Here is a 27045-nt window from a genome sequence, read left to right on the forward strand (position 1 = left end):
CACTGATTAACACTGGAATCATGAAATAAAAGTTTCCAAATTATGATTTCAGATCAAAACTAGTAACTTGCACAGGAATTACAAGATTACCATAATTACACAGTAACAATATTTATATTCATTCCTCATAATGGATTACATTCCCAGGAAAAATTTTAGGACTTCTGCATTTTGAGAATTATTTTTAGCAGCAAGGTCAGAAGCCTTTATAAAAGGTGAAATTTAATTTGCCAGTAATAAGCTATATAATGGCATAAAATTTTAGGATAATAAGATACTATTATATAATAAGAACTGTATTTAATCATATACATTAAATTAGCTAGCATACCCCTAAAACCAGTTTCTAAAGCTGAAAAATCTTAAACTATTGATGTTTCTACTTGAGAGTCTTATCTACTAATCAACATATGGTATATTTCTCTATTCAAAAAAAAAGATTTTGATACTTCTCACCATAAAGAAATGATAAACATCTGAGGAGAGAGATGTTTATCCTTATTTGAATATTACATAATGCATATTCATATCAAATATCACAAATATTTAGTTTTTAAAGTACCAGCAAAAAATTTAAGTTAAAAGTCTATCTTCCTAAAAAATTAGATATATTCAAAGTTGCTACACATTAATGAGCATGTAAAAAATAAAAAATTAAAAATCAAATTTTTAAAAGTTGTTATAACATCTCAAACTCAAAATAATGCATATTATCCAAATATGAGTTATCTCCAAAAAAGTCTGGGTCAGTGACTCAAAATTCTATTTATCAAATATGTCAGTCTAATCACTTAAAACACACTGATTATAATATGCAGATATGACAAAGTAACTATTTTATTCTATCTTCTCTGTCTGCAACTATAAATGAAGATAGTTTAGAATATTTGCTGAACAGTCACCTATAATTCATATAACTTTTACTTTCATACCTTAAGTGATAACTCTATTACCAGAAACATCATTCTGAATACATTTATTCAAAACTATAATATAAACTAATAACACATCTATTATTTCCATCCATCCTCAAAAGCTAAAAGGTAGATACACCAACACCAGTCTATCAATGATTTGGTTTTCAACTCCAGGAAAGTATTTAGCTTTGGATAAGAAATGCATCTATAAAGCCTCATTAATTAGAATCAACAATATTAAAAAAAAGAAAGAGAGGCTTTTCTACTCTAAGTAATATGCAGCAATATCATTGGAGAAACTTTTGACCTAGAATGTGTTCAACAGCATTTCTGATAACTTTATTAGCTTCATTACCTAAATTACAAAGGTCCTATGGACAGTGGCCTTGAGAGATCTGTGATGCAAAGGCTGGGCTCCCTGCCACTTAAAATTCACAGTTACTTTATAGAGGTCACTAGGTCTGCAAACTAAGGTGTGTACATTTTTCCCCCAAATTACAATTATATTTTTAAAGGGTAGCAAATTTCTAAAGTAGTTACTAAAAATTTCAGCAACTAAAGTGAGTCAGGGATTAGACATGATGAGGAAAGCAACAGAACTATATTTTATAATGGTAACAAAGGTTCTCATTTATTAACTGAAAACTACAGGCATTTTAATAAAACCGTCATGTTATTCTTTTAATAATCCTTTGAAGTTTAAAAGACACTGCATTTCCAAAATACTATCCTCTTCCTCCTTTGTAAATTTCTCCCTCTCTACTGAACATTTCCATTTGCTTTTAAATTTAAAAAACAAAAAACAACAACAAAAAAAAAACCACCAGAATTCATGATCCTACTTTCCCTTTAGTTATACCTTGAATGTACAGAAGACACTACTCTAAGTCTCTATGCTAGAACTGTCTATACTTGCTACTTCCAGATGTTCTCCTCCCATTTCATCTTGAAACCAAATATAATTAGGGTTATAACCCCTCTACAATGAACTGGATGATCAATTTTCTTGTAGAGTCAGATGGCAAATATTTTAGGCCCTGTAAGTCATACAGTGTTGTTACAGGGTTTTCTTTGTTGCAACCCTTTAAAAATATAAAACTTATCCTTAGCTCACCGGCTATAAAAGAAACACAGGCCATGGGTCAGGTTTTCCATATGCTTTGTAGTTTCCCAAACCCAGCAATGTCATCAAATACCTCAAATGATCACTTTAGCCAACCTAAGACCACTATTCAATCACATTCTCCTCCTTGAAAGACTTCTATTGGCCTTACAGGGAATCACTCACATTTTACTAGATCTTAGTACCACACACGTCAATCCTCTTCTATTCTTATTTGCTAATTCTTCAATTTCTTGGCCTTTAACATCAAAATGCCCCAAAGCTCAATCTTGAGTTCTTCCTTTACTCTGAACCTTGTTGATCCTATCCAGTCTCATCCAACCTAATTTTGTTGGTCAAACTAGCTGAGACTTCCCCATTCTCACACTCCACTCTAATTAACCAATCCTGTATGTTCTACCTTCCAAACATATCCAGATGCTGAACATTATCTACTGTTGCAAAAATGGAATAAGCAAAACGTGCTAGTTATGCAACTGTAAATTAACAGTGGTTTTGTGGGGGTGCGGGAGTTGAGGAGTTTTGAGGTGGGGAGTTGGGAGGTTACATGGTCTATGAGTATTCCTTTGTAAAGATGCCAGATTATCTGCATCTGGAAATTTTACAAAGAAAAAGAAAATATATAAATATGTACTAAATTACAGTATAGGAGTAACATTTTTATAACATTTACAGTGTAGTAGTAACATTTATAACACTTTTGTAAAAACATTTCCTCAAACTTCAATTCTCCTCTTGAAATGTATCTAACCAAATAAAGGTGGACCATTATGTGAGAAGCCAATGATGCAGTTAGTCCTTCTATTACCTGAGTGGAGTTAGATAGTTGGTTTTTCCACGGCTCCTCTGCGCTGCTGGTCAGGTTTGTGCGGTTATGAGGTAGAGTGAGTGCGTTTCGCTGCAGGTAAGGCACGTTTCCATTACTTCCACTTCCTGTTATGTGATTATTGCCTATCAAAATAGTGTCTGTACTTGCCAGCGTTCTTGATGTGCTACAGGGAACAGGGCCTGCAGAAAAGGGTCCATTGGCCAAAGGCTGCCCTGGGCAGGCAGGGCGCACTCCAGGCTGAGAGACGCTAGGCACTCTGGTCAGGGCAAGCTGTGGCTGCTGGCCAGAGACTGAGTTTGTAGGCAGTGATGAGTCAGCTGTTGGCCCATTAGGAATTCCAGTAGATCGTACCTGTGCAACTCCTGTTTGTCTCATCTGTCAAAAAAGCAAAAAGTAAATATTGTTTCATATGTTCCAGAGGAGAAAAAAATCAGAATATGAAGGTGAATAATTAGGAAATCTCTGGTTTGGTTCTAACATTTAATCTCTCTAGGTAAAAAGATACACATTTTAAAAACAAGAAATTGTTCAGTTTTAGATAAGCTTCCTAGGGAAAGCAGAACTATGCTTCATTTAAAAGAAATAGCCCATTATTAATGAAAAAAGGCAAGCATTTGAACATTACTGGAAACAACTCTGGAATTTGTAGATCTTTTCCCCAATCACAAAATAGGGAACCTCAAAATTTCTCTCTTCTACATTTCTGTCAGATCCTCCAAACTTTTTAAAAAGCCCTAAAAGCCCTAATTTTAGTTTAGGATAGCTTGATAAGTAATAAACAATGCAAATAAACCCTCAGAATGTATGTTAAGTAGTATGTAAATAGTAAAATGCAAAGTGTGTGTTCACAGTTAAATTTACGGTTGCTTCTTTTGGAAAAACCTCTGTTCATTACCGGCCGGCACCGGGGCTCACTAGGCTAATCCTCCGCCTGTGGCGCCGGCACACCAGGTTCTAGTCCCGGTCGGGGTGCCGTATTCTGTTCCAGTTGCCCCTCTTCCAGTCCAGCTCTCTGCTGTGGCCCGGGAAGGCAGTGGAGGATGGCCCAAGTCCTTGGGCCCTGCCACCGGCATGGGAGACCAGGAGAAGCACCTGGCTCCTGGCTTCGGATTAGTGTGGTGCACCAGCCGCAGCAACCATTGGAGGGTGAACCAACGGTAAAGGAAGACCTTTCTCCCTGTCTCTCTCTCTCTCTCTCTCTCTCTCTCACTGTCCACTCTGCCTGTCCAAAAAAAAAAAAAAAAAAAAAACCAAAACCTCTGTCCATTACCACCATTTTAAGAAACCGATTATTATATTCCATAAAAAGTATAAGGGAGTAGTAGGCATGAATATGCTCTAAAATAATGTGATATTGAATAAAAATACTCAAAATGCTAACAAATTTTAGGGAAAAAAAAATGCTATACACACTTGGTGTTGTTGCATTAAGACAAACTGACTTTCCAGCTGTTCCAGCATCAGTTTCTGTGCTGGATTTAAATTATTTCTATTTGCACGGAGCTGTTCCAAGTGCTAGAAGAAGAAAAAAGGAGAATATAGTCAAAGACATATCTAAGAAACAGGCTCACTATTCTAAGCAACCTTCCACTGAAATGACTAGATAAAACTCAGAATAGCTACCTGGTTAAAGATACTGATTTCTGACCAACAATCATCAACCTCAAGATGAAGTCCTTTAAAAAGCTTGAATAAAGTTTACTATAATGTGATCTTTTCAGAGAGATGGGCATGAAATTTTACTCATAAATACAGTATTTTTTAGTATTCACACAGAAAGCTCCTCAAGCTAAAAAAAAAAAATAATATTATGACATGTATGCTCAAAACTGCACTATTTGGAATTGGAAAAGTTTGAAGACAACCTGAATGTGATCTGCTTAAATAAAGACATGATATCTAAGATGATATAACCATGAAAGAACAAGTTTTTAATATACAGATATAGTAGGTTTGTAAAATACAATGCCAACAGCATGCAGTAGTCCTTTCTTATCAATGGTGGATACCTTCTAAGTTTCACTGTGGGCTCCTCATACTACAGATAGTACTGAACCCTGTATTTTCTGTGACAGCACTTCTGATATCACTTGGAACACATTTTCTGTTAGTATTTTCCATATACAAATTTAATGCCTTTTCCATCTTACCCAAACACTATCATGCACTATAAACATAAGTTTTCTGTAGTTTGAGGTGTCACCAGCAAGATTAGCATATATTCGTTTTTCTATTTTCATAATTTCATGGATAGAAGATACATCCTTACCATGGATATTAGCAACCTCAGCATATGATTTTTTGTTTCCTTCTCTTACATAGAACTTTCAACTTTTCACTTAAAGGAGTCACTTTACAATTTCTCTTTGGAATTTATGAATTGCCAGCATCACTACACTTGAAATTGGGGTCTTTATTAAGTACGATAAGGGATACTGTACCATGAGTACTATGACACCACAATAGTCCATCTGGTAATTGAGATGGCTACTAAGCCACTGACAGCAGGCAGGTAGGAAATAAATATAGACAGTGTACATACACAGGACAGAGGGATGATCATACAGCCTAGCCAAAGTGGAATAGGATGTCACGCTACTTAGAAAGGAGCACAATTAAAAGTTAAGAATTATTTCTGAATTTTTCACTTAATATTTCTGAAGCATGGTTCACTGGAGACAAATGAAACCACAGTACACAGTATTTTCTCATTCATATATAAAAGGAGGACAATAATAATATATGAGAGAAAGGAGGGTGCATATTTCTTGTATATACACAACATATCACTATAAAGATAAACTAGTAACACTAGCTGTCTGTTACAAGCTAACTGAATGAGCAGGGGCAGGAAGTGGAGGGGGACTTCAGCCTAACCAGGGTAGGGAACCTTTTTTCTGCAAAAAGTCATTGGATATTGATAACACTTGTGTTCCACATAAAATTATGAACTTTGAAATTAGCCTGCTATAAAGTTATTGAATTTGAAGTCCTGCCTATGGATACCTTAGCAGGGTCAGACCAAATAATATTGCAGGCTTTACATGGTCCATGGGCCAGACGATTCCCACCCCAGCAATATACCCTATATTCACACTTTACGCAGTTCAAACCATGTGAATGTATTGCTTGTTTTTTATAAAAAGAAACCAAAACAAGCAAAAAAAAAAAAAAATTAATTACCTCCATTATCCCAGTAAATGTGGAGTCATTTACTTACGTACATATTAATCGAGCTTATGTTGTTAAGCTTTAAGAATACTTTCAGAATTTAAACCTTACTATTTTATGCTTTTTAACAGAAAAAAAAAATCTGTCCAAAGGGTATCTTACATACCTGTAATTTCTGTGGTGTCAAACACCATGAATGAGCTTGTTGCTGTACTGGAGGATGTGACACTGCATGGCCACCACTCCAATTATCAGAAGTATTCTAAGGAAAAATTTTTTTGAAAAAGAAAAAAGAAAAAGAAGAAAGAAAAAAAAGAAAGAAAATTAAAGAATAATTGATTAAATCTATATATTTAATAATGACTGGAGGCCAAATGACCATGAATTAGAACATTTACATAGAAAAGACATTATAACATTATTTTTAAAAATAACTTTACATGCATATTAAACTTGGAAGTCATAAATTTTAAAAAATACTGTTTCAGTAACAAGCCACCCAAAAAGGCCCACCCCTAAACTATCGCCCAAAGAGCTAGCCTAAATACAATACTGTCCACTAGATCCAACATTAAATTTATTTCAATGTCAGTAAAAAGTGATGATGAAAAGTGTGCTGAGATCTTAACGGCAGGGAGATGAATAAAATGACTTGATGAATTTATCCCTACTTTCTATATTTAATATGATGCTAAAAGTTTGGGGTGGAAAATTTCAAACCTTTCACTCTTAGATGTCCACAGATTTAAAATAAAGGACAAGAGATTTCAAAAACTGCACAATTTCAGGGCAGTTGGAGATTCTTTTTTGACTGGGATTTTCTATTTCTCTAAAACATATACCTTTGTTGGACTAGATGTTCTTTTCCTCTTGGCAGGACTGGACAGGTCATCTACTTGGCTAGAAGGAATCATGTGTAGTGGCAAGGATTGCTGTGAAATTGGTGTTTGACTGAGGCCTAATACAGGTTCAGTATTTGGATGATGAGGTTTACATGCCTAAGAATCACAGAAGGAAGACAAAAATAGGGTTCTATATATTCTTAATTCATTCCTTCAAATTATAAAACTTTACAAGCGGAATACTTTTCAAAGCTTTGTGGACATCGCTGGTTGCAATTATTGAAAATCAAAATCAAACGAATCATCAATGGAGGAATGTGTACCTTCCTTTGAAAAACTGCTTTAAAAATTAAACAAACCACTGCAACATTATTTTAAGAAATCTCCTTAAAGTCATGAAAATACACAAAGGTTCTAAGTTGGTAACCCAAAATTTCTTCCCGTATCAGAGGGAATTTTATTTTGTTCTAGATTCCCTTTGCAATTAAGTCAAAGGGCTTTTCATTAATAAAAGCCTCCTGTTCTCAGTAAAATAAGCTCGACCACTACAGATTGAAAAGAACCCTTAAAGCTGGGCACCTGCAGAACATAACCCAACTTCTCACCTGCTGTGCTGTGTTCATGGCACCCTGCCTGGAGGTAAGCTCTGCGGGGATTGGTAGGCTCCATGCCTCCTCAATACTAGGAAGTAATTTAGTTTTATTCTGTAGACTACCTTGTGGAAGGTTACACAACTGAGCCTAGGAAAAATTATGTAAAAAGCAAATTTAACACAAGCCTACTTGAGTAAGAGCAAGTCCACTAAATCTTCCTAAATGCTATAGCTAATTGTTTTTAAAAGAAAATAGATTCTAAATTGGGGGATTTAGAAAGATACTAAGTATAAAGAGGGTAACCAGAATATAAACCTTTGTGAGAATCAAAACAAAGCTGAGCTCTGTTTTCAGAGTTCTCATAGCTGTCTTCTCATGAAACTCCAAGCAAGAGTGAAAGACAGTGTTCGTGTTCTTTTCTCTAAAATGCTATGACAACTTAAAAATGTAGACAGTACATAGAAAAAAATTATGTAAATTAATATGCATCAACAGCGTAAATGTGCAAAAGAGCATCTTTTAAAATACTGCATATCTTAGTTAAAATGAAAAGTAAAATAATATTACAAGCTATGGTATGTTTACAAAATATGGAAACAGATTTTAAGACATTAAAACACAACTAGACAAACTTTCCATCCACCCTCCTGCTGCCTGAGTGTCCTGAGTATATATGTGGCCTTAAAAAAATTTGCTATTTAAGAATTTTACCTGTAAATACTTAATTCGTGCTGCAAGTGCAGAGGTATTACTACAACTTTTGCTCCTAGTTGCATTTAAGTAGCATTTAATGGCATCCTGAGGCTGGTTGCAGGATTCATAGAGAGTGCCTAGGTCCATCCAGGCTGCAGCATGGCCATGGTCCAATTGTACAGCACAAATATAGGCCTGTAAAGCATCCATAGGCTGATTTTGCTGTTGATATAGCACACTGGGAAGAAAAATCAAATCAATGAAGAACAACTGCTTAGTTTCACAGCATATTGTAAACTATAAAGTGCATTATATGTAAAGCAATCAGCTTTTGGTAACAAATTATTTTCTTACCCTATTGAACACCATGTATCTGCACTTGCTTCTGATTTATCAATAGACTGCCTGTAAGATATAAAGGCATCCTGAACTTTCCCAATACTTGAGTAGCACCTGAGAGGGGAGGGAAAAAAAAAAAAGTCAAGAAAATTCCATTAATATTAAAACTAATTAAATTTACTTGCTGAAAGGATGGGCTATTTAAAAAAGCAAAGTTTAAAAAACCTAATAAGCTAATATATTTAGGTGTGTATACATATCAATTATAATGTATATTGTAACTAACACTTCAGTCATCTAGATTATTGTCTGCCTTGTGGATGCTAAAGAAAGTTGTATTATAAACTCTATTAAAATAATTAGAGGCAGGGCTGGGTGCCGACTGCAGTGCCTGAATCCCACATGGGCGCAGGTTTGAGACTTGGCTGCTCCACTTCTGATCCAGCTCTCTGCTATGGCGTGGGAAAGCAGTAGAAGATGGCCCAAGTCCTTGGGCCCCTGCACCCACTTGGGAGACCCAGAAGAAGCTCCTGCTCCTGGCTTCGGATCGGCACAACTCCAGCCACTGAGGCCATCTGGGGAGTGAACCAGCAGACGGAAGACATCTCTGTCTCTCTGTCTCTGCCTCTGCTCTCTGTAACCCTGCCTTTTAGATAAACAAATAAATATTTGAAAGAATAATTAGAGGCCATATCACTTGAATATTATAATATTGAGAGTTGAACACAACATGCATAGCCCATTCAACTAGTATAGTTTGATCTCTGAATTCCTATATCAGAATACAGAGTTAGGAACAAAAATATATGTTGGTAAGGCCGGCGCCGTGGCTCAACAGGCTAATCCTCCGCCTTGCGGTGCCGGCACACCGGGTTCTAGTCCCGGTCGGGGCACCGATCCTGTCCCGGTTGCCCCTCTTCCAGGCCAGCTCTCTGCTGTGGCCAGGGAGTGCAGTGGAGGATGGCCCAAGTGTTTGGGCTCTGCACCCCATGGGAGACCAGGAGAAGCACCTGGCTCCTGCCATCGGAACAGCGCGGTGCGCTGGCCGCAGTGCGCTACCGCGGCGGCCATTAGAGGGTGAACCAACGGCAAAGGAAGACCTTTCTCTCTGTCTCTCTCTCTCTCTCACTGTCCACTCTGCCTGTCAAAAAAAAAAAAAAAAATATATATATATATATATATATATGTTGGTAAGACTTACTAGATTTGATTTCAATTCTACTTTCCCAAATATTAACACTGAGAACAATAATTCTTTAATTCACCAAAGTGAAAACATAAGACAGTTAAACTAAGTATCAAAAATAGCATAACACAGGCTGCTAAGGTAAAGCCCGTATTCATGACCAGTAAAGATAGCAAAACAAGATTAAAGTTTTGAAGACTTGCCATTCTGTTAATATGGATGTAACTGATGGGTATACAGATAAGAGCTTAAATTGTTGAGAAATTATCTCCTTTGTGTTTGGCACTAAAGGAAAAACAGTCCCTTTCTTCAAGGAGCTTTCACAATTTAGTTGAGAATTGCAGACACATTATAAATGTCACCATGCCACATCAGATGGCTAGCACAGACAATAACTGGTCTGAGAATTTAAGATGGAAAGGAGAACGGTCAAAAGAGGAAAGGTAAGAATGAGAGATTTAAATATTTTTAACATGCATAATTATTTAGATCAGTGAGTCTCAATACCCAAACAGTATATGGTAATTTTTTCAATCAAATAAAATGGAGAAAAACAAAAATATGTACATAAATATAACTTACTGGAAAAAACAAATTAATACATATATAATAATTCACTAATTCTGGAATATCACAGGCTAAAAGTAAAAAGCAAAAATATTTTAATGTCTTTACTTTGCTAAAACACCGTATTTTGGTCTCTGTAATTATTCTCTATAAATATTCTGAAATTTTAATGATTCATGTCACTTAAAAGCTGGAAACCACTGCTGATTAAGGCAGAGGAGAAGAGGAAAGTATTTCAAATAAATCTGCACAGTATGAGTAAGTATGAGTTTTTAAAAAAGTAAAAGGGCGGGTGCTGAGACACAGCAGGTTGAATGACAGCTTAATACTGGAGTGCTGGTACATTCCCTAGCAACTCTGCTTCCGATTCAATTTCCTGCTAATGCACTTGGGAAAGCAGTGGAAGATGGCCCAAGAACTTGGGCCCCTGCCACCTACATGTAAGACTTGGATGGAGTTCTGGATTCCTGTCTTCAGCTTGACACAACCCTGACTACTGAGGCCATTTTGGGGAATGAACCAGCAGATCAAAGATTTCACTATACCTCTTTGTCACTCTGCCTATCAAATTCATTAATTAGTCTTTTAAAAATGTTTTAAGAAAGTAAAAATACAAAACAGCAGAAAATTTCAAATCTAGCTCAAGTATAGACTGAAGTTTGTTTTCCTAATAATGTTAATGGCATTGATGAGAACAATTTCTCGGAATATGAATCTGCAAAGAATGTGCTAAACAGACAGAAAGGAAAATTACTTATGGACAGTAAAATAGAGGATGGCTCTACTCATTGGTTTTGAATAGGCACTGCAAGATAAGAAATAGAAGAAACAAGAAACCAAAAAACTAATGAAGATTCTGTGAAAGCTTAGATATTCAAAGAGTGAGGGCTTTAAACTTAAGTTTTAAGCATAATTAAATAGGGGAAAAAAGTGATATTTTTGGCAAAAGTAAAAGGAGCTGGCTGGGGAAAGAATTGTAAGACTTTTTAAAAACTAGCAATAATTCAATGCAAATGAGAATCCAATAACCAAAATAAGAGATGTCATGTTAAACCAGACTATGCTATGAGTAAACCACCATATTTAGAAACTTCCTTATACTGTTTAACTCCCAGGAATCATTGCTTTTGCTGAAAGGAGAAATGAACTGATCAGATTATAAACTAGTATTTTAGATTATAATTCAAATTTCTGAGCTGGAACAGTTAAATAAATAAATGTCTAATTAACTCTCACCTTCCAAGGAAATACCAGGACTGGCCAGAATTAGGATCAGCTTCCAAGGACTTTTGGAGATATTGAATAGCATAGCTTTCCTTGGTGGCTTTATCTCCCAGGAGATCCACAGTGTGATGCATCCAACCTACAGTGAAACGATTTAAAAATATTTATGTAAGTGACTTAATTTTCTTCTTAATTTTAAAGCCCCCAAGCACAAAACATACAAAATACACCTTTCGCTCAATTTATTAATTTCACTTAGAATGAATACCCAAACTCGAACTGCTTATTCTGGTCACAAGAAAATCTGCTTCTCATAGTAAGCTATGGTCAAAGCTACAAAGAGCTTTTTATTCAAGAGAAATGAAGATAATTTTGAAAATTAACTTAACATTTAGTAGATTACAAACTATAGGACCTCATCTATAATTTTGATATTTGAAAAAATTCCAAGTTATGAAACAAAGAACATAATGTTAAGTCTTTTAATGTGCAATTTATGAATTTCCAAGACATTCTATTAATACAGTGCTTATTTTCAAGGAATTAATAGAAGGCTATTTAATCACTGATAGATCAGATTAAAACATGCACATCCCTATCTCTTCGGCATTAGCTACAAATAAAGCACTTGACAGTTTAAAAAAATACACAAAGTTGTAAGAAAAGTACATACAAATGGTGCAAATACTAAAATAGTATTAGATATCTATGCAATTAAAAGATTAGATCATGGTATTATATATTCTGCATCTGCAAAGTATACAATAATCTGATTTGTCAGTTGTAGGACAATTCAAATGTATAAAGTTAGTTTTAATCTTTGAATATGGTCCACAGCACACAGAACAAATCAGGATCCTTATATTCGAATATTTATTATATTTACTTTGTCTCAAAAATAACTAAGGGAGATTGAGTTATCGTATTTTAGGGATGTGTAAGTAAATCATACATTTATTCAGTTGTTCATCCCATATCTTACTAGTAAGAATAAGACATCAAATAACGGGTTATAAAAGGAACTGCTTCAGCAGCAGTTGACAAGCAAGTAGGAAGGATTGATGCAGGTATAAGTTAGACTTAATTAGGGGAAGTATTTTTTTTATTCAAAACCATGAAAAGTTTACTTATATACCCTGAAATATGATAAACCATTGACAAAGAGGACAGGTGACTTATGAATCAAGCATAGCTAAAACCAAAATTATTTCTATTTATATAATTTAGAATATATATGCATCTTTGCAATTGACACATTCTTCAGTGAAAGTAAAATGGATGAAAACTTAATTATAAATCACATAGATCAAAAAGCTTATATTCAAATATTAGCTGATGAGTAAGCTATATATATTCTAAAAGCATCACATTGTTCCTTTTACTTAAAAATTAAAAACCCTTTTTATTGTTCTATTAACTTATTTTAAAGATGCAAATTCACATTTCTTGAACACTACACAACTCATTAGAAACAAATATTTTGGTACCTCCATTAATTCTTAACTCAAGTAAAACTCTAATGGATAAAATTTTAAAAATACTAAAAAAATTCATACATAAAAATGTATGAATGCAGTGTTTATTTATATAATGAATCATATTAATATCATGATACACGGAAAACCTAATGTTAAATGACTTTTAAATTACACAAAAACAGTTACATTTTACAAACATTCATATAGGAATCTGGTTAAAAAATTAACAATAAATGATTTGCCCAGACCAAAAACAAACCACAACCCCAATATCAAATACAGACAAGAACAATAACTCAATTAATTAAACAACAATATTAATTGTTGGGGAGATTCTTCATTATCTCCTCCATGAAGGTGACACATGACATCCAAATGCCTAAATTCTCCCATGTTCAACATTAGAATGCAATCACCTGCCTAAAGAAACTATTGTGTTAATGTTCTATTACTTTTAGATAAAATGTTTCAGTTACTATTATAGATAAAGCTATAAAAGCAGGTTCCCAAAATGCTAAGTAACTTTAATAAAATCACTTAGGTTCACTAAGTGGTAAGTATATATCTGTCACAAAGGAAGTATTGAGCTTCTCCGGCCCATGAGTCAATAAATACTAAGGAATAATTCTAAGAATTTGAAAGGACCAGCAGCACTAAAGAATTATACGGAGATAGACTGTGAGACATACAATGCTTGGCTGAGGCTGGAAATATTTTGAATTCAGGTTAATTTTATCCACTCTGAGCAAAGAAAGGAAAAGGAATAGAACACATGAGGCACATACAAGGGTACTTCCAAAAGTTCATGGAAAATGAACTGAAAATCTAAGTTTGTTTTGGTACAAAAAATTCTTTGAAATCCATGCACAACTGTTTTATAACATGTATTTTCTGTGAACATTTTGAAGACCCCTTTGTTGCCACCCCAGGCATATTAAAAAAAAACCACAAAGAGAGGCACTTTTAATAAATGTAAAATATTACATACCTAATTGTTGTAATACAGTTGCTTTTACTTGTGTAGAAAGGTTTTCTGTCTGCAAAAGTTGTTCATAAGCTTCCTTTGCAGAATGATACTTCTTCTAAGTAGAAGAAGAGAAGAAAATAAAATTAATATAATCTTTAAAGAACTACTTCATATTTTAAGAATTCTACAATACTAATGTGTTAGCATACTTCGAATAAGTAACTGAAAGAAGAAAGTACTGGTTACATTATAAGTGTTTCCTTAACACTGCCAGACAGCTTCGAGTAATAGATGTTGCAGAACACCTAATACCAGTAAAACTAACATTCACTGAAATGAAAGATCACAAAAATATGACCTTTCTGAGAATTCACAAAATCCCTGTAGTTAATAACATCTCAACCATCTCATTACCTTTAAGGACATAAATGATCTGAACTTTATTTAATAGCATTAATGAAGCTAGAGAAATACGGTACCTCTAAATCCATAATTGGTCTGCCTAGAAATACCACGTTCCCAAGCAAGTCAATAAGCAACAGAGAACATGCCAAAAATGCGGTTAACAATTTCTAAATACAAAAGTAGTTTAAAGTATCAGGGTGTTTTTGTAAAAATTTATTTATTTTTATTTGAAAGAGTTACACAGAGAGAGGAGAGGCAGAGAGAGAGAGAGAGTCTTCTATCCGATGGTTCACTCCCCAATTGGTCCCAACAGCCGGAGCTGTGCCAATCCGAAGCCAGGAGTCAGGAGCTTCTTCTGGGTCTCCACGCGGGTGCAGGGGCCCAAGGACCTGAGCCGTCCTCTACTGCTATCCCAGGCCATAGCAGAGAGATGGACCAGAGAGGAGCAGCCGGGTTTTGAACGAGCGCCCAAATGGGATGCCAGCGCTTCAGGCCAGGGCGTCAACCAGCTGTGCCACAACACCAGCCCTAAAGTATCAGTTTTCAAGACGTAGTTTGTGGTACAGAAAATGGCCTATGAAAATATTTATAGGGGCCAGCGATGTGGCATAGGAGATTAAGCATTTGCCTGCAGTGCCAGCATCAAATACAGGTACTGGTTTGAGTCCAGGCTGCTCCAATTCCAATCCAGCTCCCTGCTGATGGCCTGGAAAAGGTGTGAAAGATGGCTTAGTCCCTGGGCCCTGCACCCATGTGGGAGACCAGAAGAAATTCCTGGCTCGTGGTTTCAGTCCAGCTCAGCTCTGGCCATTGCAGACATTTGGAGAGTGAACCAACAGGTGAAGACTGACCTCTTTGTCTATCCCTCTCTCTGTAACTATGCCTCACAAATAAATGATCTTAGAAAAACAAAAGAAGAAAATATTTATATATTTTAAAAGCATCAAGTCTTCCATAATAATGGTTAAACAATATTTGTAATAGTTAAGGTTACACAGGATAACAAATAAATGAAACCATTTACCCATATTTCTTTTCTCCAAAGTACTAACATGATTGAAACCCATTATTGCTACAGTCATAAAGCTTAAGACAACTCCTCCAAAACAAAAAGTTAACAAGATTTCATGAATATTACTTTTAAATCATACTCATAAATACTAGTATATAACTATTTGAACAATCTTTTTCCAAAAATATGAGTGAGGTACAAGACTAGCTCTGTGAACCTCAGGTAAGTCACTTAAACTACGATTCAACATGAATAAAATGATTCAAACAACAGAGGTAATGATCAATCTTTCTAACTACATAGTTGTTCTAAGGATCAAATGAGATAAAAGCTAAGGAAATCAGAGCTATCAATATACAAGTATATAAATACTTTATGTGAACATAGGGGGATTTTAGAGAATTGTTTAGGTTATCAGTAGTTATTAAATAGACTTTTATTCATCAAACTAGTGTCCCCAAAACATTAATCTGGCCTAAAAAGGTGGGTTGGTTAATGAAGGATGGGGCCAAGTTACTCAACTATATTTTTCAATCAACAAACATTTGTTGAATATCTAATCTATAACCAGAACTGCTGGGACTACAGTGCAGTGAAGAATACTATGTACAATGACAGCGTGACCCTTTCCATAGAAGAATGAGTACATTAAAGATTAGAATACTAGTAAGCTAAGCAGAAAATGCAGAAAGAGATTCTATTTCACAAAGACCTTACTAAAACATTTAAATTATTGACTGATATAAGACAGTGAAAACTCCAAAATGATTTCAAGTAATATGATCAGATTATATTTTAGGAAGACCACCTTATGGAATTATCTCAACAAACGTCAAAACACTGCTCCTAACATTAGTAATAAAAAAAAAAAACTGATATTTTTTAAAAAATGGTTGCACCTTACTCAGAAATATGAAGTTGCATGTCTAGATTCTACAAAAACCAACAATTGCTCCGAAGACCTAAATATGAAAGGTAAAAGTGTAAAAGCTACAAGAAGAAAATGCAAGAGAAACAATTTATTGAACATGGCTGAAGGAGCAGAAATCCTAAGAGTAAGATGTGACTCAAAAAGTATAGACAGAAAAATAGGTGATGCACATAAACCCTATTAACATACAAGGTGAAAAAATGTGAAGAAGTGTACATCTCTAAAAGAGAAAATTTGAGTTTAAGCGATATACTACCTTCTATCATTCAGACTGAAAAACGCAAGTTGAGTAATTCCAAGTATTGTGGAGATGAGAGTAAAGGAGAACACTCAGGTCCTGTTGGAATGAGATTTACTCCTGAGGTGGGGGACAACCTAGATCTAAGCCACTAGGCAAGTGGAAAAATAATATAGGATACATGCTTATTAATAGAACATTAAGAAACAATTGCAAATGTAATAAAAGGAAAATGAGCTCAACAATGTTAAATAGAAGTTTTGCCACATGTTAATGTTGGAGCAGCATTCCACAGTCAGCTTTAAATGCTAGACAAAATATAAATGTCAACTATCAGAAAGCACTGGAGAAAGACGAAAATCTGGCTAAAACCAGAGGAAAAGTTAACACTAAGAGGAGGGAAACACACAGGATGAGTAACTACCCTTTTCTTGGACTTTCACCTCAAGGCAGGTCTCAACTGATGCCTGGCTGGCTGGTACTAAAGTAGAAATCAGCAACCTTAACTAGCCTAAAGAATCATAAGGCAAACTTTGAGATTACCACAGATCTTGAAGTGAGGAAGAAAATCCCAGCAAGGAGAGTGTCAGAGACAGAAAGCAACAAATTCCGTATATAAACATCAATTCATAGACTCTCATTTTCTACAGCTTCATAGTAACACTGCATAAATGCATCATGGTTTGAACAACCATACTCCAGTATATATTTTAGGTTTTTCAAATATTTTGCAATTAGAAATAATGCTTATTATTTTTTTTTCATATCTTCAAGGTAGACTCCTATAGTAGGAGTGTTGGATCAAAAGGTAAATACAGGGGCCAGCACTGTGGTGCAGTGGGTTAACGTCCTGGCCTGAAGCGCCGGCATCCCATATGGGTGCTGGTTAGACACCCGGCTGCTCCACTTCCGATCCAGCTCTCTGCTATGGAGTGGGAAAGCAGTAGAAGATGGGCCAAGTCCTTGGGTCCCTGCATCCGCATGCGACCAAGAGGAAGCTCCTGGCTCCTGATCGGCACAGCTCCGGCCGTTGCGGCCAACTGGGGAGTGAACCATCAGATGGAAGACCTCTCTCTCTCTCTCTGTAACTCTTTCAAAATAAATATTTTTTTTTAAAAAGGGGGGGTAAATACAAATTTAAGTTTTGAAAACTGTTGTCAACTGTTCTAGAAAGGCAGTACTAGGTTGCATTTACACAGTGCATAAGAGGGTCTATTTCCCCACAGCCGTTTCTAATTTTCATTGATTTGATAGGTGAAAAACTGTGTTTCAGTGCTGCATTTATCTAACTTTGATGAGTAAATCTGAGTATTTTTCCAGGTATAAGAGCTACTTTTATATGTATTTTTTTTCTGAATTATCTGTTCAATGTCTTTTCCCCCATGTTTCCATCAGGTTCTTATTTTACCTTGAAGTTCCAAAAGTTTGTTATATATTAGGGATATCAGCCCTTCATCAGTGGTATATGCTGCAAACATGTCCTCTCAGTTTCTTAAGTGTCCAATGAATTTATGGTAGTATACTATCATATAGAGATTACTTTCCATTTTGTTTAGACTGATTTGTCAACATTTTTCTAACTAAAATGGCTTTTCATACATGAAGCTTAAAGAGGATTTTATGTTTTCTTCTAGTATTTCAGTATTACCACTTTTTAAATATCTTGTCCCTAATCCATTTGAAGTTTATTCTTATGAACGATTTGAAATATGGCTTTAATTTCATCTTTTCCTAAACAGCTACCCAGCTGTTCCAGAACTACTATTATCAATAAATCCATCACAGTACCAGGAATTTAAGATACCACCTTTATCATATACTCAATTTCTATATGTACATAAGTCTGTTTCTGGGCTTTCTAGAATGTTCTAACGTATCTGTTCATATGCCAGTATCATATTTTTAACTATATATATATTATTATACCTTAACACATGAAAAAGTTAGTATAACCCTTACACAATTACCCAACACATACCTTTTCCTTATCAATTTATTTAATTCCTTATCAAAGTTTGTTGGTATTTTTATAGATGCTCGGTTACACTTAAAAATTAGGGAGGATCAACATCTCTTTTAAGTTCATTCCTAAGTATTTACTTTGCTCATATTCACCGACAGATGAAAGGATGAACAAAATATGGTATATACATGACAGAAAATTTCTCAGTCTACAACATGCCTGAACCTTAAAGACATCATGCTAAGTGAAAGATGCAGAAGGACAGATACTCTATGATTCCACTTGTATGAAATACCTAGAATAGTCAAACTCACACAAACAGAAAGAATGATCATCGCCATAAGCTGTTTAAAGAGGATAATGGGAAAGTTATCATTTGAAAGCCAGAGTTTTACTACTGGATGATGAAGTACATTTTTAAAAATAGTTAAAATGGTAAAATTCATGTTATATATTTAAAAAGAAGATATTAAAGCATTATGGAGCAGAGAACCAGGGGATTTTCATTTGCATTGTATTTTTAAAATATGTAACAGGTATCCATAGTGCACAGGGGACATTGTGTCAAACACATATGACTCCTAGTATCTGATAAAAAGCTGATATACGGGCACAGTGGTTAAACTGCCGCTTGGGATATGCATATCTCTTATGAGTGCCTGGTTCACTTCTAATCCAGCTTCCTGTTGATGTGCACCATGGGGGGACAGAAGGTGAAGATGCAACTATGACATTATGTTAACTGAAATAAGGCAAGCACAGAATGACCAATACCACATATTCTTACACATATATGGAAGCTCAGAAAGTTGATCTCTAGTGATCTAGGAAGTGTAGGAGGAAGACGGGATACAGGGAAGTTGGATGATGAAATTCAAAATCCAATTACATAGGAGGAATAAGTTCTAATATCCTACAGCACAACAGGGTAACTATAGTTCTCAACAATTATCTATTTTATAAAGAACAAAACAGGAATTTGAAGGTTCCCCAAATAAAAGAAATGATAAATAATGCTTAAGTAGAGAAAAAATGTTACTTGCCATGATTTGATTATTGCACATTGCTTACATGTATTCAATTATCACAATGCACCTCAAAAATAGGTGCAAGTATTATGGGCTAACTAGAAAAAAAATTAAATTCTTTTAGTTATACAAAGGGGAAAAATTTCATGTATTTTCGATGTACAGGTTTTTTAAAAAAAAGATTTTATGTACTTGAAAGGCAGAGCTGGAGGGAGGAAAGAGGGAGAAAGAGAAAAAGAGAAAAAGACAAAAGAGAAAGAGAAAAAGAGAGAGAGAGAGAGAGAGAGAGAGAGAGAGAGAGAGAGAAACCTTTTATTCACTGGTTGACTGACTCCCCCAGTGGCCACAAAGGCCAGGGCTGGGCCAAGCTGAAGCCAGGAGCTTCATCCTGGTCTCCAGGTATATTGCTGGGACTCAAAATTTGGGCCATCTTTTGCCGCTTTTGCCAGGCCATTAGCAGGAAACGGGATAGGAACAGTAGCAGCCAAGACTCGAACCAGCCCCCATATGGGATGCTGGCATCTCAGGCAGTAGCTTTACCGGCTATGCCACAATGCCAGCCCTCTATATCAAGTTTGTTTGTTTGTTTGTTTTTTAAATTTTTGACAGGCAGAGTGGACAGTGAGAGAGAGAGACAGAGAAAAAGGTCTTCCTTTTTGCCGTTGGTTCACCCTCCAATGGCCGCTGCGGCCGGCGCATCTCACTGATCCGAAGCCAGGAGCCGGTGCTTCTCCTGGCCTTCCATGCGGGTGCAGGGCCCAAGGACTTGGGCCATCCTCCACTGCCTTCCCAGGCCATAGCAGAGAGCTGGCCTGGAAGTGGGGCAACCGGGATAGAATCCGGCGCCCCAACCGGGACTAGAACCCGGTATGCCGGCGCCGCAAGGCGGAGGATTAGCCTGTTAAGCCACGGCGCTGGCCTTCTACTTTTCTTGTAATTTTTTTTTTCTTTTTTTGGTTTTAACCCAAGACGGTGAGTTGGGGACAGGGCTGAGCTCAGGTGCCCGGCCGAATGCAGGGCAGAATGCAGGCCGCGGCTTGAGAGAGGCCCACGGTCAGGACAGCAGGCCTGGCCGAACTGGGCTTGGTCTGCCTCTTGCCCACCCCAGGGCACACAAGAGCCAGCCCGGCGCTCCAAACGGGCCCCAAGTCCTACCTGGAGGCTGAGGTCGGCCTCTGGAGGCCTCAGGAACACGCCTGCGGGCACGAGCGAGACCGCTAAAGCTTCTCTTGAGGAAGTGCTGGGCACCCGCGCCCCCATCTCCTTTTCTTGTAATTTTTACAATGATTTACTTTCAATTTTCTTTATACTCACAAGCTAAACCCTCCAGTACATACCGAAATCAACAGGTAGTAAGTAGAAAAACCACCGTTCCTAAAGAGTATAGATAGTGGCTATAAACAATCCCTCAAGAGTATAGACAATGGCTACAAACAATAATCAAATCTCAAAACAAAACTGATCAAATGAAACGAGCAATGGGAGAGGACCTCATCCCCTAATTACCTTCACAGGATTAAACCAAAAGACCAACAGACAACTTTTTATTAGAAACAATGAAAAGCTGAAGACAATGGAATGCAAAATTTGAAATAGTCAAATACAGAATTCCAATCTGCTAAAAACACTCATTAAAAAGAAGTATCCAGGGCTGGCTCTATGGCACAGCGGGGAAAGCCCTGGCCTAAAGTGCTAGCATCCCATATGGGTGCCGGTTCTAGTCCCGGCTGTTCCTCTTATGAACCAGCTCTCTGCTATAGCCTGGGATAGCAAAAGATGGCCCAAGTCCTTGGGCTCCAGCACCCACGTGGGAGACCCGGAAGAAACTCCTGGCTCCTGGCTTCCGATCGGCGCAGCTCCGGACATTGCAGCCATTTGGGGAGTGAACCAGCAGATGGAAGACCTCTCTCTGTGTCTCTACCTCTCTCTCTAACTCTTTCAAATGGATAAAATAAATCTTTAGTAAAAAGAAAAAGAAAAAAAGAAAAAAAAAAGAGAAAGAAAGATCAGGCTGGTGCTGTGGTTTAGCAGGTAAAGCCACCAGCTACAATACCAGCATCCCATATGGGTGCCAGTTCAAGTCCCAGCTGGTCCACTTCCGATCCAGCTCCCTGCTATTGCTCCTGGGAAAGTAGTGGAAGATAGCTCAAGTGCCTGGGCCCCTGCACCCATGTGAGAGACCTAGAGGAAGCTTCTGGCTCCTGGTTTTAGCCTGGCCCAGACCCCTGGCCATTGTAGTCATTTGGGAATAAACTGGTGGATAGAAAACCTCTCTCTAACTCTGCCTTTGAAATAATTTTAAAAAATAAAAATGTATGCTTCAGCTAGTGATGATCTCATTAAGAACTAGAAAAACTGAGGATGAAGAGATCAGAACTCAATCTGGATACATATCAATTCTCATTCAGTGGTTATGGATGTGTGGGTAGGGAAAGCAGGTGGTGGTATTAAGAAATGCAGAATGTTTTAAAGTTCCCAATGGTAGCTCAGATTTGTAAAGTTTCCCAGGTAATTCTGTCAAACTATCTCATTATGCCTTATAACAATACAAATAACAGGATTTAACAGCATATATATACTTGCCTTATTGTTACACTTGGGACAAAATATCAAAGAGCAGACCTTACCAATTATGTATATATAAAACACAATATTTTATTTATCTCAGATTTTCCATAGCACTGCCTAAAGTGAACCTGCTTTAATCATATAACTAAGTAAAATCTGCCATATACAAAAACAAAATGTTCTGAAAATTAAACCAAAACACTCTAAATAAAGTTGACACAGGGCTGACATTCAAGTTTTTAAATAAAGTTAACACAGGGCTGGCACTGTTGCACAGTAGTTTAAGCCAGCATATTGGAGTATTGGTTCAAGTCCCAGCAGATCAGCTTTGAATCCAGGTTCCTGCTAATGCACCTGGGAAGGCAGGAGGTTGGCTAAAGTTACTTGGACCCCTGTCACCCACAAAGGAGACCATATTGGAGTTTCCAGCTCCTGGCTTCAGCACAGCCCAAACCTGGCTGTTGCAGCCATTGGGGAATCCATCAGCAGATAGACAATCTCTCTCACTGTGCCATTCAAATAATCTTTTGGAGAAAAACAAAACAACAATGCAGCCATGAAAGTAATGGTAATGACATCAAAGGGTGAAACAAACATGCCCTTCAAACAGAGATACTTCAATTTTAAGAGAAAGTCAAAGAAACTACATAAAAACAATGTATTACAATAAGCACTAATAGGTATTCTGAAAAAGAAACAAGGCATTTGGCTTTAATAAAAGGAATCCTGAGTATAGCTATTTACAAGCCCTCCGTGTTTAACTATCTAAGCAACATCCTGAACACATTAATGAGTACAATATAAAACTGACATAAGAGGTAGTATTGAGCACTCTGCTAAAACTATCTGCATGTACCTGATTTCATCAAAACATGCTATAGGTGACAATATTTGTTTTAAATAGGTTAATATGCTTACCTGGGTTTCATATAAGTGGGCAATGTGAAACTGAACTGCAAAGGATGATGGAAAATGAAAAAAATCAATAACAATAGAGCAAAGTTTGGGCTAAATTAATAATGTAAAATGTAAAACGTAAGCATAGTCTATACTGTACAAATTTTAGTTAATACAGAAAACCTTTTATGTACTTTCAATAAAATAGAATATATAAACAAACATACTAAAGAACATAATCTTGTAAGCCACATATAATTTGCCATTATCAGATGAAATTTCCATGAATGTTGTTATTAACATTCGCAGGTGAGTCTATATCTTAAAAAGTTCAAAACAGCAACATAAGCAAATAAAAAACCTTAATAATCTATACATTTCAAGATACAGTATTAAAAACTGAGTTCTAAGTCAAAAATATAGCAAAGTCCGTATTTAATTCTAAAAATCTATTAAAACCTATAAAAAGCCTCTAGATTTTTTTTTTGCTTATACCATATGTTACAGAAACTATGAATACTTATAAAGAAGTCATAGACTAGGATGACAATGGTAATAACACAAAGAAAAAAATGAGTGGTTTTCTTTTTAAACTCTTCATAATTGGATTGCATAAGTTTTTTTTAACAAATTCTATCAATTAAAACTCAAGAAGAGCAAATAGTCCTAAGACTAAGAAATGTTAAAAACAAAATAAAAACAGATTATTTCAGCCTTTATTTCCAGCTCTTGCAAATACTTAATAATCAGTCTATGAATGACTTAAAAGCAATAATGAACCAGGAACTAGAAGGGGATAAACAACATTTAATTTCATTTTTAAATGACCAATCTCTGTTTTAAAAATGTTCTATGCATCTGGATTCCATAGTAGGAATTCAAGAAGTCTTAGACTCATTCAGAAGTATATGCAAAAAGTTTATACACACTTTAAAAACAAAGATCCCAGCTATCATCAATTTCTCATTGTGGTGTATACCAGGAATTCCCGCTCACTGATTCTGTTAACTGTAAGATTCACCTGGAAGACTTGTCCATAAAACAGATTCCTGAGATTATGAATCAAAAACCTTAGGAAAAGCCTGGAAAGCTGCTTTTTTATCCAGTTCTGCAAGAGCTGTGACACCTATTATCTAAATGAACACTTGGGAACAGCTGAACAAAACAACCATAAGCTCCTTGTCAAAAGAGCAAGATATGCAAACCAAACAAAATAATAAACTTTAGAATCAAATAACATCTCTGGATCAAAACTACTACATCTCTCCATAAATTAAATGATAAATTAACTAACCAGATATGAGGTAAAATAATGTGTTTTTGTCTTATCTTTATAATATGCAAAGTACCACCAAAGGATTTCAAAAAAATAGTCAAGGTCTATAGAATATACCAATCAGTGATGACATTAAAAATGTGTTTGGGGCAGGCATTTGGTACCAAAGTTCAGATGCCATTTGGAGCGTGGGGGACTGAGACTGTGGCACAATGGGTTAAGCTGAGGTTTGCAACACTTGATTGCAACACACTGGAGGGACCCTAGGAGGCCTGGCTGCTCTGGCTCCAATCTAGCTCCATGCAAATGTGTATGGGAAACCAGCAGACAATGGCAAGTACTTGGGCCCCTGCCACCCATGTAGGAGTTGTTCTGGTTTCCTGGCTTTGATCTGGCCCATCCCCAGCCTTTAGGGCCATCTGGAGAATGAGCCAGTGGATGAAAGATCTTGCTCTCTCAAATAAATAAATCTTTTAGAAACAACAACATGCCACTTCGGATAACCTTTCCATAGTGGAGTGTCTGGATTACAGTCCTGGTTCCAGTTCTGATCCAGCTTCCTGCTAATGTGCACTCTGGGAGGCAGCAGGTGATGGCTCAAAAACTTGGGTTCAAGCCATCCATGGAGAAGACCCACAAATGAGTTCCAGGTTCCAAGCTTCCACCTGGCCTGACCTGGTCTGGTCTGGCCTGGCCCTGGTTATCGTGGGCCTTTGGGGTGAACCAGCAGATGGAAAATTTCTGTGTGTCTGTCTAGGTCTCTCTGCCTTTCAAAAAAATAAAGTGTTGCAAAGAAAGTAGAGAGTAATGCTTTCTACTGTTAAATTGTTTATAAAGTAACTAAGCAGACAAATTATCCAACAGAAAGAAATGCACAGCAAACTCCAGTGACCTACTCAAGATGGTTTAAGTGGTTCTCTTCAAATTTAACGTGTTTCCTACTCCATGGCACTCATTCTACAGGTGTTTCCCTCTTAAGAATAATGACCTGTAACTGAGATTTAATCTTGACAGAATAAAATGAGAATTTACCAAAATATTTACTTTTAAATTTTTTAAAAAGTCCCTCAAAGGGCCAATGTGTGGTGAAGCAGTTGCCACATGGAACACCCACATCCCATACCGGAGTGCCTGGGAGTCCCACCTACTCTGCTTCAGATTCAGCTTTCTACTACTGTGCACACTGAGAGGGAGCAGATGATGGTTCACATACTTGGGTCTCTTGCCACAAACGTGGGAGACCCCAATGGAATTTCTGGCTCCTGGCGTTTGATCGGCCCAGCCCTAGCTGTTGTGAGCAATTAGGGGACTGAAACAGGATGGAAGATCTTTCTTTCTGCCTTTTAAACGAAATAAAAAAAGTCAAGTCCTTCAAAAGTTCTTCAAACTGACAATTACCAAAGTTAGCTTTATAATATTAGTAATGATTTAAATAAAAACAAGTTGCTTTCTTATTTGTATTATATTTTAGATAGTTTATATGATTTGGGTATATAATAAAGGAAAAAGGATAAATTAGCACTTCATAAATTATAAAAATCAATTAGTTAAATCATATTTCCAATCTAACCTGAAATTAGACTATAAAATATTGCTGCATTGGCTACTTTTCTGTTTACTCCTCAAATACACTGATCAATACCAAATCCTGAGTTTCACTTAAAGAAAACAGAATTTTCTTATGTTTTCTCAGAAAACTGCCTTAAGTAGAATTATGAGATAACTGATCTGGCTCAGGTGATGATTTAACCTATGCTATTCCTTATTCGGTGCTTTATTCAACATTTTACCTGATTCACCAATTTCCTTGAGCATTCATTTCTGAACACTGACACTATTTTCTATGCTGTCCAAAGAAATTCAAAAAGCCAAGTAAGTCATAGCATAATACTGATTTTTTAAAATCTAAGTCAAAGAATGAAAGTTTTCATAAACAGCTGGTCAATTTTTCTTACACTCAGTGAGTATTCTTAAAATTACTTATTGGGTATGTCAGTATACACTAAATAAACATGTTAAAAAATAGTTATTGATAAATACATTATTATCAATTCAACCTGCTTTTGGAAGTAAAAAAAAACAAAAAACAAAAAACAAACAAACAAAAAAAAAACACCCTACTTAGAACCAAAAAGCAATGGAAACCACGTCAGAACGTGTATCACAAATGCATTTTTTAAATTAACTGAGGGGCCGGGGACATGGCTGTGGCGCAGTAGGTTAAAGCCCCAGCCTGTAATGCTGATATCCCATATGGGCACCAGTTAGAGTCCTGGATGCTCCATTTCCAATTCAACTCCCTGCTAATGTGTCTGGAAAAGCAGCAGAGGATGGTCCAAGTCCTTGGGCCCCTGCACCCACATGGGAGACCCAGAAGAAGCTCCTGGCTCCTGGCTTCAGATTTGCTCAGCTCCAGCTGTTATGGCCATTTGGGGAGTGAACCAGCAAATGGAAGATGACCCCCCCCCCCCCAAATCTCTGTCTCTACCTCACTCTCTAACTCTGTCAAATAGATAAAAATACATCTTTTAAAAAACTATAAAAAATTACCTGAAAAATCACACCTCAAGCTTTGTAATATGATACATAAGGCTCTAATAAAAATCAAAGTATATCAGCAATTTTAGTGCCATAAAGCAGGAATCAGAGTTACCACATAAGACTCTTACACACATACACACACACAGACACAATCTTCATCAGTGCAGATAATTTTAATTCAACAACTTCACTGGTCTATCTATTTTAGACACAGAGTGTTCATAATATATTGTCTCAAATGTTCCACTGGTACAAGT

At 36.4% G+C, this 27045-nt stretch overlaps 1 protein-coding gene across 8 annotated transcripts in view; it reads right to left on the reverse strand.

The window, feature by feature from the left end:
* Positions 1-27045, reverse strand: part of KDM6A (lysine demethylase 6A) — a 185749-nt gene that overhangs the window by 37875 nt on the left and 120829 nt on the right. Inside the window, exons 8-17 of one of the 8 annotated variants that reach the window (XM_062184056.1) lie at positions 22993-23027; positions 13951-14044; positions 11497-11623; positions 8523-8621; positions 8187-8406; positions 7488-7622; positions 6883-7038; positions 6207-6302; positions 4283-4384; positions 2849-3244 (exon numbers count right to left, since the gene is read on the reverse strand). In XM_062184056.1, the coding sequence (XP_062040040.1) occupies positions 2849-3244; positions 4283-4384; positions 6207-6302; positions 6883-7038; positions 7488-7622; positions 8187-8406; positions 8523-8621; positions 11497-11623; positions 13951-14044; positions 22993-23027 (1460 nt within the window). The remainder of the gene's footprint in view (positions 1-2848; positions 3245-4282; positions 4385-6206; positions 6303-6882; positions 7039-7487; positions 7623-8186; positions 8407-8522; positions 8622-11496; positions 11624-13950; positions 14045-22992; positions 23028-27045) is intronic. The other 7 variants (XM_062184060.1, XM_062184058.1, XM_062184059.1 and 4 more) reach the window with 7 other exon arrangements.

This window comes from Lepus europaeus, chromosome X (genome assembly GCF_033115175.1).
Source record: "Lepus europaeus isolate LE1 chromosome X, mLepTim1.pri, whole genome shotgun sequence".
NCBI classification, from domain to species: domain Eukaryota; kingdom Metazoa; phylum Chordata; class Mammalia; order Lagomorpha; family Leporidae; genus Lepus; species Lepus europaeus.